Source organism: Eschscholzia californica, unplaced genomic scaffold (genome assembly GCF_041429995.1).
Source record: "Eschscholzia californica isolate CP2 unplaced genomic scaffold, dmEscCali1.0.p SCAF_3, whole genome shotgun sequence".
NCBI lineage: Eukaryota > Viridiplantae > Streptophyta > Magnoliopsida > Ranunculales > Papaveraceae > Eschscholzia > Eschscholzia californica.
In genome coordinates this window covers 15,937,979-15,954,045 of record NW_028238420.1, presented here as the reverse complement: position 1 = coordinate 15,954,045, position 16,067 = coordinate 15,937,979, and the positions used below count along the sequence as shown (strand labels likewise).

Below are 16,067 nucleotides of genomic sequence, written 5' to 3'. Positions count from 1 at the left end.
GTTTCCAAAATATTATTTTTATATTTTGTTGTGCAAATCTCTATTTGCTAACTTCCAATTTTTTAAAATTCTTTCTAAATTTTGAAATCCTTTTAAAATACTTCTAAAAATTTTCAAAAACTTTTAGAAAGTTTTAAATTTTCCAAATTTTGTTTTGGGAGTTTCCTAAAACTCAAAACAACTCCTTTTAGAATACTTCTAAATTCCAAATTTTTTGTTTTTGGGAGTTTCCTAAAACTCAAAAACAACTCTTTTAATCAACCAATTTTGGATCAAAATTTTAGGTTTTTAAAACTTTTTCAAGAACAATTTTGAAAACCAATTCAAAATCAATGAAATTCAATGTTTTGAAACAATTTCAATCATCAATTTCGATTTTTAATTTGAAAACAAGTTGAATCATATTCATTGTAATCAAATCATGAGTTTATAATACCTTTTAAAACACTTTTAAAACTTAATAAACTCAAACTATCAAACTATCCAGCATATCAAATATCAATTAGTTCGATTCTTAGCAAAAACTAGTTAATTGCAAGAGGCTCTGACGCCACTGAAGGGATTTATACTCTTATATTAGTGTTTATAGCGGATAACGACATCTAATGTCTAACACTAGTATCCCCAAGATCATCATGCAAAACTAGTAATTAACTAATAAGAAGATAGTAGATTACCTTAATCGATATTTCCTTCGAGCTAGTTGAATAGATTAAAGAAGACCAAGAGCTTCAAACGTAGCTCCTCTACTTGGGACACCGAATAGTGTATTTAATATCCCTCCTTGAAAGCTCGCTAGCACTCCAATGGTGGTTTGTTAATAAGAAGACCTTCTTCTTGCTTGACTAGAAGATAGCTTGGGATTAGCTCACTTTCTCCTCTCTACTTGATGTGGTAGAGTAAGAAAGCTTAGAGAGAAATTCCACACTTTATTCTCTTCCCTAAGAGTGTTTATATAGAACCCCAATAAGAATCCACCTCCTTTTAGGTTTCCTAAAACACCCTGTAGAATAAGATTTAGGGAAATTGTCGAAAATAGCAACTATTGATATTTTCTCAATTCCCTAAGGAGGAGGTGTCCAAACACCACTAAAATTGGCATGTATAATTTTATTATATCAGAAACTAACCCTCCAAAATTCAGCCCAATCCGAGTCCTAGAAGTACCCGAATCGGTATAAGCCCAAAACCCTTATTTCGGGCCTTTTTGCTATCTTTTGCCCAAATTCTATTTAGGCCTGTGAGATATGTTTATGGGGCATTCCCAATGTTATATCACACTCCCACTAGTCATATCATCCGATTAAATACCCATTCTTATGTGTAACCCGATGTAGGATCCGATCGAAGTTAGCCGCGAATTACTTCGTAATTCGACGATCGTAGTTGGTTTCTATCTAAACACTACGACCCCTAAATCAATCGGACTTGATGATCTTATTCATCAATTGTCCTAGCCGACATATAGCTCGCATTGCCATCTTGGTCGAAGGACATCTCCTTCAACTCCTTTAATTTCAACACTCCAATTAATTCCTCCGCGGGTCCCGTCACAGGAGCAATAGCTTCCATAAGAAAAATCAATTAATAACACTACAGCTTAGTAGCAATGGATAGAGAGGTTAGAGAGAGAGAGAGAAAGGTATCTTCCTGTTTAGAGAGAAAGAGAGAGGAAAAAAATTGTTTTTTTATGTTTGAAGGTCGTCGACCAGAAATTTTGCTAGCCGGCGACCTTCGTCGGTGAAGATGATGAGGTGGCAGAGAGAGGTGATGAGATAGAGGAAAGAAAACTGATGACTAGTTAACGGAGTTATAACGGTAACTGAAAAAGGGGCCATCTGGGTATTTTTGATAAAGTAGGGGGCTAGGGAGGAAGCTGGTCATAAAATTGGGGGCTATTTAGAAAGTAACCCTTTTAGAGAAGACACCACATAGGTTCATGAAAAAGGTCAGTGATTTCCCTAGTGAGAGGAAAATCTACATTTTTCATGACCAAGAGCATGCCACGAAGAATCCTAGGTCTACCGTAGTTGAGAACATTCATGATAAAGGAGGTTTGGGGCTTAATGATGAAAGTATTCATTCTTGAAAAGTAAGCAAAATGATCACAGTCTCTGAAGAAACGTGATTGAGGATAGAGAAGTCTCTGGATGTGAGAGAGGCCAACGTCGTAAGGACAACACCATCTTGCTATAAATCTAAAATTAAGCGGTTGTAATTCTTGGTCGGATGATGGTTTAGGATATTTGATTGTCAATCTTCCATGAGAGGCCAGGGTTATCTGAGAAGCCATGTTGAGGGTTGAGAGAGAAGGTAAGAAAGTCTGTCTAAAGAACTTTCTAAGAGTAGATAAATAGAAGGAAAACAAATAGAGGTGAAAGAAAACCAAAGAGAATGGCCAAAGAATAATCATAACTATACATGCAGGGGGTTTGGAAATTGATCCTAAGTGTGCAGTCTAATCAAGGCGTCTCTTTATCTTGTAGAGAGAGATAGAGGATTAGAAAAGAGAGACAAAGAGAGACTTAGGAGAGAAAGAGAGACTCATGGGAGAAAGAGAGACCAGTGGAAGAGGAAAAAAACAGAAAAAAGAGAAAAGTAAATAGTAAAGAACACTTATCTGTTTCAGAGGAGGATCGTTTTGCGTATACTTATTTCCATTCGATTAAGATTCTGACAAGGCTTCGCAAGCTCTGATTACGAGGGTGGTGGAAGGTTCGTGACGAGATTTTCCCCCAATCCGAGTGGCTGTTGTCTTAGGACTGTGAGAGGCGTGTGGCTTGGATTTAATGGAGATGGAGGATTATTACTTATTCTGTTATTGGGTAGTGTGACGGGGTAGTTGAGGGGAAGTGTTTAGTGATTTTGCATGGGTGTTTTGCTGGTTTGTGATGATTAGGTTTTGTGTGTTGGGAGGGGGTTGTTGTTTTGGGGAGAAAAAATGAAGAAAGCTGAATCGCCTGCTGACGTCAGGCGAGAGATTTTCTTTCCTTAAAAAACCCCTTACCTGGTGATTATCTTATACTTCATTAAATTTGCACACATACCAAATGATCTATGAAATTATATTTTGACCTCTTCATTTTTTAGGTTTTTAAATTCATTTAGATTGGCACATATGTAAATCGAAAGAACACAATTTTCTTTAATTTGTTCAAAGTTAAAAAAGAAATCATAGTACTAGATATATATATATATATATATATATATATATGTATGTATACACAATGGTGGGTAAAATTTTTATTTGAATAGTTTGTGTTTTAATCTGTAGTTTGATTAGATGTTTCTATTATTAGTTTATTGAATTACCTCTCACTATATTGTACTTTTGGAAATATTTTCTTTTGTCGCGAATCTCATTTTTATGGTCATGACATCCTCACTGAATTGTCTATTTTGAAAACTTTATCTATAAATATTCGGGTGTCATTTGGCAACACTAAAATAAGTTTTTTTTTTTTTTTTTGCTTATTTAAGTATAAAAGTAAAAAAATCAGTTTGGTAACGTGAAAGTTTCCGACTTCACTTAACTTAAAATTTGACTTTCGTTTAACGTTCATATTTTTAGCTTTTGACTTTAAACTTAAGTAACTTTTCTTCAACATATACACAAATTTAACTTTGCCAAACTTGTTTATTCGTTTATTTCCGCTCCAACACCACAAGTAAACTTCCACCACACCACTGTACTACCACCACCAACCACCACTATACACCTCCAACACCACCACACCTCAAACCTCCACCACCACCACCACCACTGTATCTCAACCACCACCACCATCACAGTACCTCTACCACCACTATCGTACCTCAAGTAACACCATCCATACCCATATGACCACCACCATCCATACCTCAAGCACCACTGTCATACCTCCATCACCACCGGCATACCTCCACCGCCACCATATCCCTACCACCAAACCTCCACCACCACCTTACCCTCCACCACCACATCACACCTCAATCACATCAGAATCACCACCGCAATTATCAATACCTCAAAAGCTCCACCACCATCACCACCAGCATCACCACCACCACCACCAATATCACCACCAAATCTTCCAAAAGAGTAATCATAAAAATCATAAATAAATTTAATTGAAATCAAATATCTTTATGAGAAAAAGAAAATAAAAAAGTAAATCGCTTTACTAAACTAACTTTGACTTATAAGCAACATTTTTGTCAAATATATTTATGATAATTTTTCACTTTTTTGAAGCAAAATAACTTCTACTACAAACAAAAGTACCTCTTCTTTTGGTTGTCAAACGACACCTCAATTGTTAACAGCTTTAGGTGTGCCTCACGGGCGAGCCCACGTAGGGCCCGTGGGTGCAAAGTTGAGTTTTTTAGTCTTAAATGGGTATCTTTATGTGCCCCATGAGTGCTCAAATTAGTCTAACCCATTATTAATTACAAGTCACCCAATCAATAACCCAAAACACTCTCACTCATTATTAATTAAACTCATTACTAGGAACTCCTATTAAATAGGAAACATACAAAGAATACATAAGCTATAAATTTTATGATTGGATTTGTTTTGGATGACACTGCTGCAATCTCATCATTTTTCTTGCTGGTGACGTAAGGATATGAATTCAAAATAATTATTTTAAGTTTCTTTATCTAAATAGGTAAAATTTTATGAATCAATAAAAGCTATTTTGTTGTAGCATATGTTTTCTTTGACTTAAATTTCCCCCACATGAAAAAAATCTTGGTCTCGTCACTGTCTTCTTGGCTAGTTGAAAAGCTCTAGTCATGATCAGAAATGAGATCCAATTTAGAATCATGATCATGACATAACAATCGACTAAATTCACTTGTATGAACTAGTAAGAATAACAACAAGTAGCAATCAAGAACTGGGGAGATTATTAAACAACATTCAATCTTGTATTAAAGGACTCAATCATAGAGAACAAAAAAATGTGCATAAGAACTTGATTTCCTCTTTTTTTTTTTTAAGATAACTTAAATTACTAAAAGTCTAAAAGGTAAGAGCGCGATTACAATACATATTAGAGATAAGTTTGTGAATGTATTTCCAGAATCTATTGCTTTGAATTTTCTTAGCCCATTTCGCTAGCTTATCAGCAGGGATATTGTGATTTCTGGCTACGTACGAGAACTGAATGCTGTTGAAGTTAGGTATGAGAACTTTGACTTGTTGAATGTGAGCTGTCGAATGGCAATGTATCGATTTTCTAGAATCATGCATATGCTGGATTAGACTTAGGTTGCCGCTTTCAATAATGGTGTACTTGTAGTTATGAGTAATCGCTCATCGTACTCCGGATAAAATAGCTTGGGCTTCACTTTCCTCGCTCGAACGAGCTCGAAGAGTTTCTACTTTTGCTTCAATGAATTTGGCCTGTGAATCATGAAGTTAATTCCAATACAATTGTTAATGTCAGTAAACGAGGCATCTGTATTAATTTTATAGAAGGGTAAACCGGCGGAGTCCAACATTAAGGACATAATCGTTTTGTGGTTTTAACTACACCAGGTGTGCAAGGAAATGATAAAATCTGATTAATAACTTGAGAGGGTCTATTAATGATTTTTTCAAACCATTGATCACATTGTGCTTTCCAAATATACCATAAGATAGAAAAAAAGTTAATGTCATTCGAAGTACATTAGATACTGTCTAAATCTTTCAAAGATAAAATCCATTCAGAAACCGACTTAATGTTAGTTGATATAATAATGAAATAGAACTAAATATTTTTCACAAAGTGACAGTGAAGAAGAACATGTTCAGGGGTTTCAACCAGGTTACGACTAAATAACCCTAGAAATGAACTAAATAACCTAAGATTAACCAAAAGAGAAAATGATTGATTTGGTCAATATATTATTAATCATCTATATAACAATTCAGCTAGGTTTTTTGCTTAGTCATAAATAACAATTATAAATCTTGGCCGTGCAATCTTCATTTGTGAATCCTGACTGTCCTCTTAGAAGTCTCAAAGCATGATTTAGTCGGTTGTTTATTTGTTTTCAAAACTATCTAATTATTTTTATACCCTCATCTTTTACAAAAATAACATGTGGGTTAACATCTAAAAATATAGATGAAGGGGTATTATCATCATTTAACATTTAACTCCTAAAATATGGGAGGAAATCGTGGGGAGTTTAAAGGTGGGCGATTCATCAAACTCCCTTGCTTTAAAATTTGAGTTTTGAATTTCTGGTTTGTTCCTCTTCTTTTTGGCTCATCGATCATCATTTAATATTGTTGATTTAATCTCATCTCTTTCTTTTTTATCTTAAGTTTTTTTGCAGGTAATGTAACCTTCTTCGGTTTATTTTCTGCTCATTTATGAGTCTATATACCTCTAACTTTTGTTTGCAGGTAATATCATCTTCTTTGGTTGTTTCCTCTTTTTTATCTAATCTCTTTCCTCTTTGCAAGAAACTTATTTGTTTCTTATTTTTAGCTAGGTTTAATTTAACTAATTGATATCATGATTTTTTTTTTATAGATTATGGTTTGCTAATTGATGTTAGAGTCAAACTGCAAGTATTTGTTTCTGAATCTTGAACACTAAATACTTTGAGGTAATTTTGATCCGGTGATTTAAGTCAATAACTGAAATCCAGTTTTTTAAACTTTCCATCCATCATCCACCTAATTAGATAGGTAGTAACAAAATACTCAATATCAAAACTGAATATCTACCATTTACATATGATCCCCACCGAGTTAAAAAAGTATAATTGGCAGTTACAAAATACCCGTATCCTCCCATTGCTTTTTATCCTTTCATTCTCTGAACATCAAAACCGAATATCTACCAATTATACTTTCTCTAATTTGTTCTCTGCTCTCTCTCTCACTTTCATTCAATCAACAATATTTTTTATTTTCTTGGTGACTATCTAATTATTTTGTAGGTTGTTTAAAGTTATGTGTAATTTTTTTCATTTTTTTTAAGCCGAGAGGAGGTAAATGTATATCTTAAATATGATGTGTAGTTATATCTTTCTATTTGTTTTATTATTCCAGTTCATTATTTAGTTTTGGTTTAATATCCAAATTGATTTTAGATTATCAACCCTTTAAAAACTTATAACAATCTATTTTGGCGTTTGGACAGGCAACATGGTTAGACTCAGTACGGGTAACATGGTTGGAAAAACTTTATAACAATGGTTATAGTTTTATTAGTTTTATTGTGGTTTTGTTTCCATTAGTCATAAACTCTTCTTTGTTTTTAACTAGGGTTTGTTGGTTGTAAATCTATTGTATGAAATTTGAATATTAAGACTTTATTCCCTTTTCCATATTATGGAATTTGAACCTTTCACCTATAAGAAATTAGTTGTCTACATAGATAAACCTCTATTCATCAAATGTTTTATTTTGCCATATCGATTTTCCCTCTTTCTTTCATTATTTGGTGATTTGATGTTCTTAATCGGTAAAGAATGTGATGATTGTTGTTCTGGGAACTCATTGAATTGTGTTTACATTCTATATGTAGGTAACTCAAAATGTTGGAGAAAAAGAGAAAAAATTCCTTAGTTTTATTTCCATTTATACAGGGTTGGTGAACAAACGAAGCTTTATTTTACAAATCTTTCTTAATGTAATTTGCAAAGAATAAATCGATTGAACCTATGTTCCTTAAAATTCTCCATCTCCCTCCACATTTATCTCAAAACCATAAATGAAAATAAACAAGATATATCTCTCTCGGATCAACTCTTGACTTTGCTAATTACATTTCTTATTTTTCTCCAACCACAATCAAGGTTTTTGCTAATTACACTTCACTTTCACTATTTCTTGCTCCCATTTTTATGGTAATTTTTCTCTACATTTTCTGTTATGTTGGTGTTAAGTTAGATATAGATTTGTTTGTTTGATATATTTGGTCTTTATTTTTTTTCAGGGAGAAAAAAAGATGAAAGAAAAATAATTTAATGGAGAGAACGTCTCATATTTAAGTTCCAATACATTTGAAAAACGGTGTCGAAGCTTTTGTCGAAGACGTAAGAATTGTTTAATAGTTATTTATCTAGGAAATGAGTGCAAGTTGGATAGATTCTTAAAAGAGATTAGTTCTATTGAAGAGATTCATGTAATTTCTCATTATTTATTTGTTAATCTTGGTTTTATGGATTCATTGTTTATCCTTCACCAAGTTTCATGGATAATGGTTTTGAAGTAAATTAGATTCATTAATTTGTGTTTTTTTTTCATTGTTTTGAGTTTATGTTTATGAGTTTCGGTGTATTCATGGTTCTAATGCTTATATCGATATATGTTTAACTAGATTCATTAATTTGTGTATTTTTTTCATTTTTTGAGAGAGATAATCTCTTAAGACCAAGGGACAATAAAGTAGAGTTTATGTTTATGAGTTTCGGTGTATTCATGGTTCTAATGCTTATATCGATATTTAGTTGCACATTATTTTAAATGTTTTTGAAACAAAAATAATTTGTAACGATCATGTTCTTCGTTAATTGTTTCAGACTAACTTCCTCAAACAACTACTCTTTTTCTTTCTAAATTCCGTTAGATTTCTCCTTAGATGTCTTCCGGGTTGCCATTTATTTTCTATTTTTTTCTCTTCAAATATAAATGATGATCTATTCTAACCTTTTTTTCTTAAAGGAATGAAAGTAGTTCATTTTTTTTTAGTTTTTTTTAATGTTCTAATAATATTTGTTTTGATAAATGATTCTGATTTTCAATTGAAGGTTTATGGTGGTGGCTTACTGAATATATTTGAGACTGGTGAAGTCTTAAATTAAAGTTCATTTTTCAAGTTTTTTTATGTTATAAGTATTTGTTTTGGTAAATAGTTATGATTTTCATTGTATTAGTTTGGAAGTAAGTTTTTGTGATTACTGAAAATCTATTTTTTCATGATTATGTGAATTTAACGTCATTGTGAAGGTTTTTGCTCTTTTGTGTTACTCTCCATTGTACGTATGTGTACTCTAATATCTAATGTCATCTCAGGATTTGTACGTTCTTCATCAAGTTCCAAAGTTATGTTGAGTAGTATTATGAGAGAGATAACCAGTTAAGAGACCAAGAGAAAAAAAAAATGTCTGAGATTTATTTAATTCTTTTGAGTTTGTGCTCTCCTACCATTTCTCACTTCAGTGTAATGAAAATCTATAAGGTTCTTCTTATTTATGTTACTAATCATGTTTGTTCTTAATGGTGTTCTCTTTGTACTTATGTTTCTGAAAAAAAAAGTAACTATGATGTTAATTTGTTGCCCACGAGACTCATTCATGCTTCTAATGTATGTCAATGTTTGGAAATATTTGGAAATTTATAAAGAGTTACAAACCATCATATCTACCCACTTTTCTCTTTAGAGGTAGGTTTTCTAACCCTCTCATATACCACTATAATTGCATGGACTAACTCACAATTAAGAAATTTAGTTTTAGAAGTAATATTCCTCTTTGACTGTCTTTTTTTATTCATTAAATTTTTTCCCGTCTTGCAGGTAGGACAATCTCAAAGAAATCATTCATTCACATAAAAGTTGTTAATCATTGTCGTTCTAATGATGATATATAGTTTTCTAATTGCTTGAAGTTTTTGGAAGTAAATTTAAAGGTCATTGATCAATTTTAAGAAGGTTACCAAATGTTGCCAAAATTTTTTTAATTCACTGCAATGTCATTTACGTACTTTTCTTACTTCTTTTTGTTTTTTTTGTTTATTTTATACGAATTCATTAAGACTAGGTATCTCCCGCGCCCTGCGGGCGCGGTCAATCCCGTCGGGCTTACGCCAGTCGTGATTAAAAACCTCCACCGCATGAGCACAACGAGTTTAAACATTCTCTCGGGTGCATGTAACACAATGTCTGCGTAAATCGTCGTCTGACGTCACCCAGACCGAGTCCAAACCTAGACGTGCTAGCACTATGGTGTATGTGTTTCTTCGTATAGTGCTAGCACGTCTAGGTATGGACTCGGTCTGGGTGACGTCAGACGACGATTTACGCAGACATTGTGTTACATGCACCCGAGAGAATGTTTAAACTCGTTGTGCTCATGCGGTGGAGGTTTTTAATCACGACTGGCGTAAGCCCGACGGGATTGACCGCGCCCGCAGGGCGCGGGAGATACCTAGTCTATATAATAAAACAGGTTGAATAGTGCTGACTGGGACAAAACCCTAGATAAATCTAGCCGTCTGTTTCGTTTCATCTAGCATCTCAACCATTAGATCATTTACCCACTTCCAAGAAAATTAATTCACCTTCTTCAATGGAGACCTTTTTTCTTCCCAATCGACAGTACCCTTTGCGTCTCTCTCTCTCTCTCTTTCCCCCTGCACCCCTCTCTCTTCATCAGACGTTACATTCTTCCTCTCATCAATGGAGGAAGATTGCAAAAAGGAAGTGGAAAACGGTTTATCTAGAAAAAAAATTAATTCACCATCTTCAGTGGAAACATTTTTTTTCAACGACCCTCCTCCCAGTCGACAGTACCCTTTGCGCTTCGCTCTCTCCCTTTCCCTGTGCCTCTCAACCACTCCCTGGGCCTCTCATCAATGGAGGAAGATTGCAAAAAGGAAGTGGAAGACGGTTTATCTAGAAATGGTTGTTACATCTCTCTAGAGGTTGCAAAAAGGAAAAAACCCAGTGAAGAAATCTGGTAACTCCTAACCTTCATAATTTGGGTTTTTAGGGTTTCATTTTTAGTTGATTGATTTTTCAGAAGAAGAATTTATGTTATTAGGGTTTTACAATTTCTCAAATTTTTTTCTCAGTTCGTCTAATAGTTTGGTTTTATCGTTTTATTATAGGTGGGAGATGAAGAATCAAGAATCAAGAAGGTTATTCGTGCCATTAAGTAATTATATTCTTCATCTTCTACATCTGTTGTATATTCATGAATTTTTTTTGGTGAAGGTGAGAGATCTACTTTTTTGGTTTGTTTTAGGTTCATGGATGTTCGTATAGGACATCAATGTATTTGGTGAGAGTATATGAATGTAACATTCACACCCAAAGATGTCGCGCCTTTTAGATTAGATGTAATGTTGCTCCTACAACTAAACTGCATAAAAATGGTATAATTTGTCTTTGACTTTTTTTATTCTTCCCAATCTGGCGATACTTGAGAAATAAGAAGAGTGAACTATTTTGAAGACATACATGTTGTCGCAGAGTAGGAGAGAGAGGTTTAATTTTTTTTTTTTCTTATCAAAGTAGTTACATCGTTATTTGATTTTGATAACTTCAATTCAATGTTTTGAATTCGTCAGGGTCTGATATTTAGGTGGATGATCTTCTGTTTTCAATTCTTTGACTTTGTTGAAGCCTTCGGTAATTTCTCAGCCTCTCCATCCACTTACAACTATGGTGAGTCGTACTTCTATAACTTGGTATCCATCTTTTGCTTTTTCGTTTTTACCTGTACTTGCCCTTTTATAGCTTGATATTGGATTTCTGCTTCATATCCAATTGAAGTTTGATGACCTAAGTTTGACATTTTCAGGGCTTATTCCTGCAAAAACATAAAACCCTTACTTCTATATTAATAGTTTTTTTGACAAATTATAAGTACCCATCTTGATTGTAAATAGAAATATTTGATTCAATCTTCTGGTGCTTTTTTCGATTTTTTTCTTCTTACAGTAGTTGAGATATTGTTTCTTTAACAGCCCATATTTCATTTGTAGATATTATTGATAAGATTAGTGCAAACATTATCTAATTCTAAATGAATTTATTGTTAATGATTTTGATCTCTCAAATGCGCTTTTGGTGGTTATTATTTTTACTTCTTCTAATTGATTTTTTATGTGATACCTTGCTTTACCGAGTTGATGATGTTTGTTACTATGACAATGTAGGTGTATTGATAATCACCTGGGTCATTTATTGTCACAAAAAAATATATCAGGATATTTCTGATGCACTTGGGTCTTTTGACTACATCTTAAATAATGGTAAGTCAAGAAATGGTATTACAATACTATATCCGCTAGAGTAGCTTAGGAGATATTGACAAGAAAATGTCTAGCTTAATATAACATCATTGAGTTTAATATAGCATCATTAAGTGTTAGATCTTTTTTTTTTCTCATTTTCCACCAGTACATGATTCATTTCAAGGATTATTCTTTGTTCAAACTTCAAATTGGACAACCATCGTATCCAACTCCAAGGTCAGCCCAAAGAGTTCGAGGAATTTGTTGTTCTATTTGTATTTTTTAAAATTTGCATTTTTTTCCTTTGTTAATTAATAAGGAGTTTGTATTGGATTTTTTTTAAGGAAATTATTCAAACTTTTTTTTTGTTCCGTACATAATGTGATTAATGATTTCATTCATAGGAAGTGAAATAGTTTGAAAATGAACAAATGCAACATAGTTTAAGACCATGGATGAGAGAAGGTCAGTTACTATCCTACTCTATAAATCGAGTGCTCGATCTTCTCCATCGCAACCCTATCACTCTCTCCATTCCATTCTTTGACTGTTCCGGTAACAATATCACATAGAATTATTGTATTTTGGGTTTCAATTGGGTTATAACAATACACTTTTAGAGAGTGATTTATACAATACAACTCTAGACCAGTCCAATAACAAAACAAAGTATCGAATCTGAGTCGGACTGCTTAGGTCAGCTATACTCAGTTTCATCTCTAGAAGATCCAAATTTATATCCTTTGGTTTCTTCTGCAGTTGATTTAGAAATAAAGAGTCTGATTGGTAAGTTTATAATTTTCCTTTACAGGTTTTCAGTTGTTGTGATTTCATAGAAGCAAATAGATTGAGCAAGAAGATTGGGCCTCTTAATCAGGTAATTATTTTGTCCTTTTAATCTAAATGTTGTTTTCAAACTGTTGATTACTTGCATTCTGACTGAAGGCTCTTTAAATCCCTCGTAAAATTTAGAAAAAAAAAATTAGAAGCACCAGATGTATAGGTATGAGGAAAGATATTGGTTCAAAATCGAACTTTATTAGCTTTATATAAATAAAGAAATGAGTTAGGTCTGCAAGTTAAACATGTTTGTTGCTATGATATAAAATGAAGTTTATCTAGAAACCTAATGATATAAGACATGATAAACTTTTGTTTGTTGTAAGGATTTTAGATTTGATTTTGTTTGCGCCGAATTTCTTAATAGTTCTTTATCATATCATATCATTAGTCAAAAATTGAATCGAAACAAAGTTGAAGAAGCTTGAATAGTTTCAAATTAATAGATGGAGTTTGATACAAATTGTATATAGTAATGACATAGAGACATGATAAATTTTAGTTTTTATTTGTTATTGATGCAGTGAGGTGGTGAAATTGACTATGATTTCCCAGAAACAATGAGATACAACAAGTTCTTCATCTTTCTTCATCCTCTTAAATTTCTTTGTGGTTAACTTTCTTAATTCTTCTGTTCTTCTATCTTAACTTCTTATAAAATAACAAAGCGTAAAATATAAGCACCTAAATATATGCCAACAAAGAAAGCGCCTAAAACTGATACTACCAACAACTAAATTGGTATTGAAGATATTCCTTATTTGTCCTATATGAAGAAAGGCACAACAATCAATCTTTCTTCTCCTTCAATGTTTCAGCACTTCTCATGAAGATGCACATAATCTCATCGGAATCTAATTAACAACTCTTTATGCTCTTCATCACTAAGTCTGAATCGACAGGAAATATCATGATTGTGTGTCTTTATGATTCTTTTTGTATGTGGTTGCTTTTAATTCCTCTTTTTGCTTGTGGGTGATTTAATTCTATTTTTTATGCTTTTTAAAGATATCTCAAAATGAAATGACAAAATTCAACCATTGGACAAACTGTGAATTTTGTATTCTGAGGCTTTACCAATTTGATCTTGATTTAGTTTTAGCTTTTCTATTTGTAGGAGTTTACAAGAACAATGGGTACCTTTAATTTCCTGTAATGGCGGGATTAATCAGTTTCCATCAGTTGTTACATACCCTTTTTTATGATTTATCCTTCGTTAATCGTTACCCATTTCTCGCTGGACTTTTCTAACAAGTCTCGCTTCTTAAAACTTCTTTCTGGGTCGATCCTGAATAAGTTTTATATCCATCCAAATTCGTTTGAAGTCCTATATTTGTTTTTGGTTTAAAGAGTTTCCCTTCATTCATTCTATCTTTACTTGATATATTTCAGGGAATTCCAAGATCAACTTAATATGGATCAATTCATTGTATCCTCGAGGGACGAGGTTAGAATATTGAACGAATTACAACCTGGTCTTAAGACGAGTAGCAAGGATTGTTGTATTTCTGTCACCAATTAGTTGGGTGAACATTTCATAGTACCTTCATTCAGGTTAGTTTGGTCTTCATTTCAATATGATATTTAACCATTTTATATTTTCGGTGATGTTTCTATTGATTGAAATACATTTTATTTCCCTTCGTATTGCTTTCCAGTAAGTTGTTTCTGATAAGAAGTACAACATCGTCTACCTAAACGAAACCGATGCTCGCCTTGCTAATAATGGACTACCTCTAGATATTCAGAAGTTATAGAGTCGGGTAAAATATAATGCTCTTAAGTTCACTACCCAGATAGAAAGTCGGGTGAAAGGGTTAGGATTTTAAGAGACGATGGCCCTTCCCAGGCTACATAAACTAAGGAGGTGTTTTTTATTTATTTATTTGAGAGTCGATTCAATATTTCAAATTGTTAGCTCGTGCCATCCACCAAAGCAAGTGTTGTTACCTACATTTTTCCACTACCTCAGTTCTGTTTTTTTTTTTTTGTGTGGTTGTGCTTTCTAATCTAAGTGGGCTTATTTGTGAACAAGATTACATTATTGTTATTGTATTTGGTATTTGCAGGTAAATTACACTTTTCATCAGCTTTGGTGCTTGTACTAAGGGAGAGTTACGTATTCAGATTTATGAAACCCTTCTGAAGTTAAAACAAAGGTATAGTTTAACTTAATGGAATTGTTAGTATGATCATCTCAACTAGGTGCTTGATGAAAACCCAGTTAGTATTTCGTGCCCTATCCTTAGAGGCTTGTTGTTGCAGACATTCATGTGATCTGGTTCAGATGATGGAAATTTTGAGCTCTGGAATGTAATATTGCAAACACCTGTCTACGTTGTTAAAAATGCACATCACATGTTTGCTTTGATGATGAATTTACCACAAAAGGTGTCGTAATTCCTAATGGAGATTAAGCAGGCATAGAGTCTTGACTACATCATTATTGCCAAAGTTTGATTAGCTTCATTAGCGCATCAAATCTTCATTATTGCCAAAGTTTGATTAGCTTCATTAGCGCATCAAATCTTCATTATTGCCAAAGTTTGATTAGCTTCATTAGCGCATCAAATCTTCATTTTCAGCACTTGGGAGAATAGATTGTAAAAGATTGAATACTTCTGTTTTTGTTGCAATAAGAGATTGAATACTTTAACCCAATGTAAAATTTAAAAATGACATTTTTATTGATAAAAGTTTCAGATTTATTTAGTTACTACATGTTTGTGATTCTGATTCCCCATCATACAGGGATAAAACTTAAAAGAAAGCATAGAAAACATTGTATGGACTTATATCCATTAGTACTCATTTACATTTAATACTCAAAAAGTATGTTAGATGTTGTATCAAACAAATTCTACCGTGCCGGAGGCACGGGTTATACCTAGTCTATATAACAAAACACAAAAGTTGTGACTAGGACAAGCTGACTAGGACAAGAAAAAAAGAAAAATTGTCAACTAGATTGGAAGATTACACCTTGTATTTAACCCTCAAACTTCACTTTGTATTTGACCCCCCATAATTGCTTAAATGTAATGACTCCATAACCCTCACAACTAATGGCATTTTTAACCCATTCCATATAGTGGAATTCTAACCCAACAACTTCTCCTCCATAAAATCCTATAAGTGTTTCCATAAAATTCGAATGGTTTTTTGAACCTCCTCTACTCCCCTAACAACAAATAAGTTATAAAGTGACATGAAGATTTTGTTTTTGTTGAAGCATATTACAGAGTAGGAAATTCCACTTTGTATACAAACAAAA

General features: G+C 33.1%; 1 protein-coding gene across 1 annotated transcript; it reads left to right on the top strand.

Moving 5' to 3' along the window:
- LOC147548691 (uncharacterized) lies at nt 1–15,509 on the top strand. The gene is made up of 11 exons (XM_086666010.1): nt 1–130; nt 10,145–10,671; nt 10,823–10,928; nt 11,285–11,381; nt 11,876–11,971; nt 12,120–12,190; nt 12,765–12,830; nt 14,186–14,347; nt 14,863–14,952; nt 15,059–15,312; nt 15,357–15,509. The coding sequence occupies exons 2-8, from the start codon at nt 10,568–10,570 to the stop codon at nt 14,204–14,206; spliced, it is 561 nt and encodes a 186-aa protein (XP_086522136.1). The 5' UTR covers nt 1–130; nt 10,145–10,567; the 3' UTR covers nt 14,207–14,347; nt 14,863–14,952; nt 15,059–15,312; nt 15,357–15,509.
- Nucleotides 15,510–16,067: the final 558 nt, after the last annotated feature.

Excerpts from the sequence above, each read along its gene's own strand:
- LOC147548691 (XM_086666010.1), top strand. The coding sequence starts at position 10,568 with ATGGAGGAAGATTGCAAAAAGGAAGTGGAAGACGGTTTATCTAGAAAT. Across the intron at positions 12,191-12,764 it reads CCATCGTATCCAACTCCAAG|GTTTTCAGTTGTTGTGATTT; the intron begins GTCAGCCCAAAG and ends TTTCCTTTACAG. Across the intron at positions 12,831-14,185 it reads AGATTGGGCCTCTTAATCAG|GGAATTCCAAGATCAACTTA; the intron begins GTAATTATTTTG and ends GATATATTTCAG.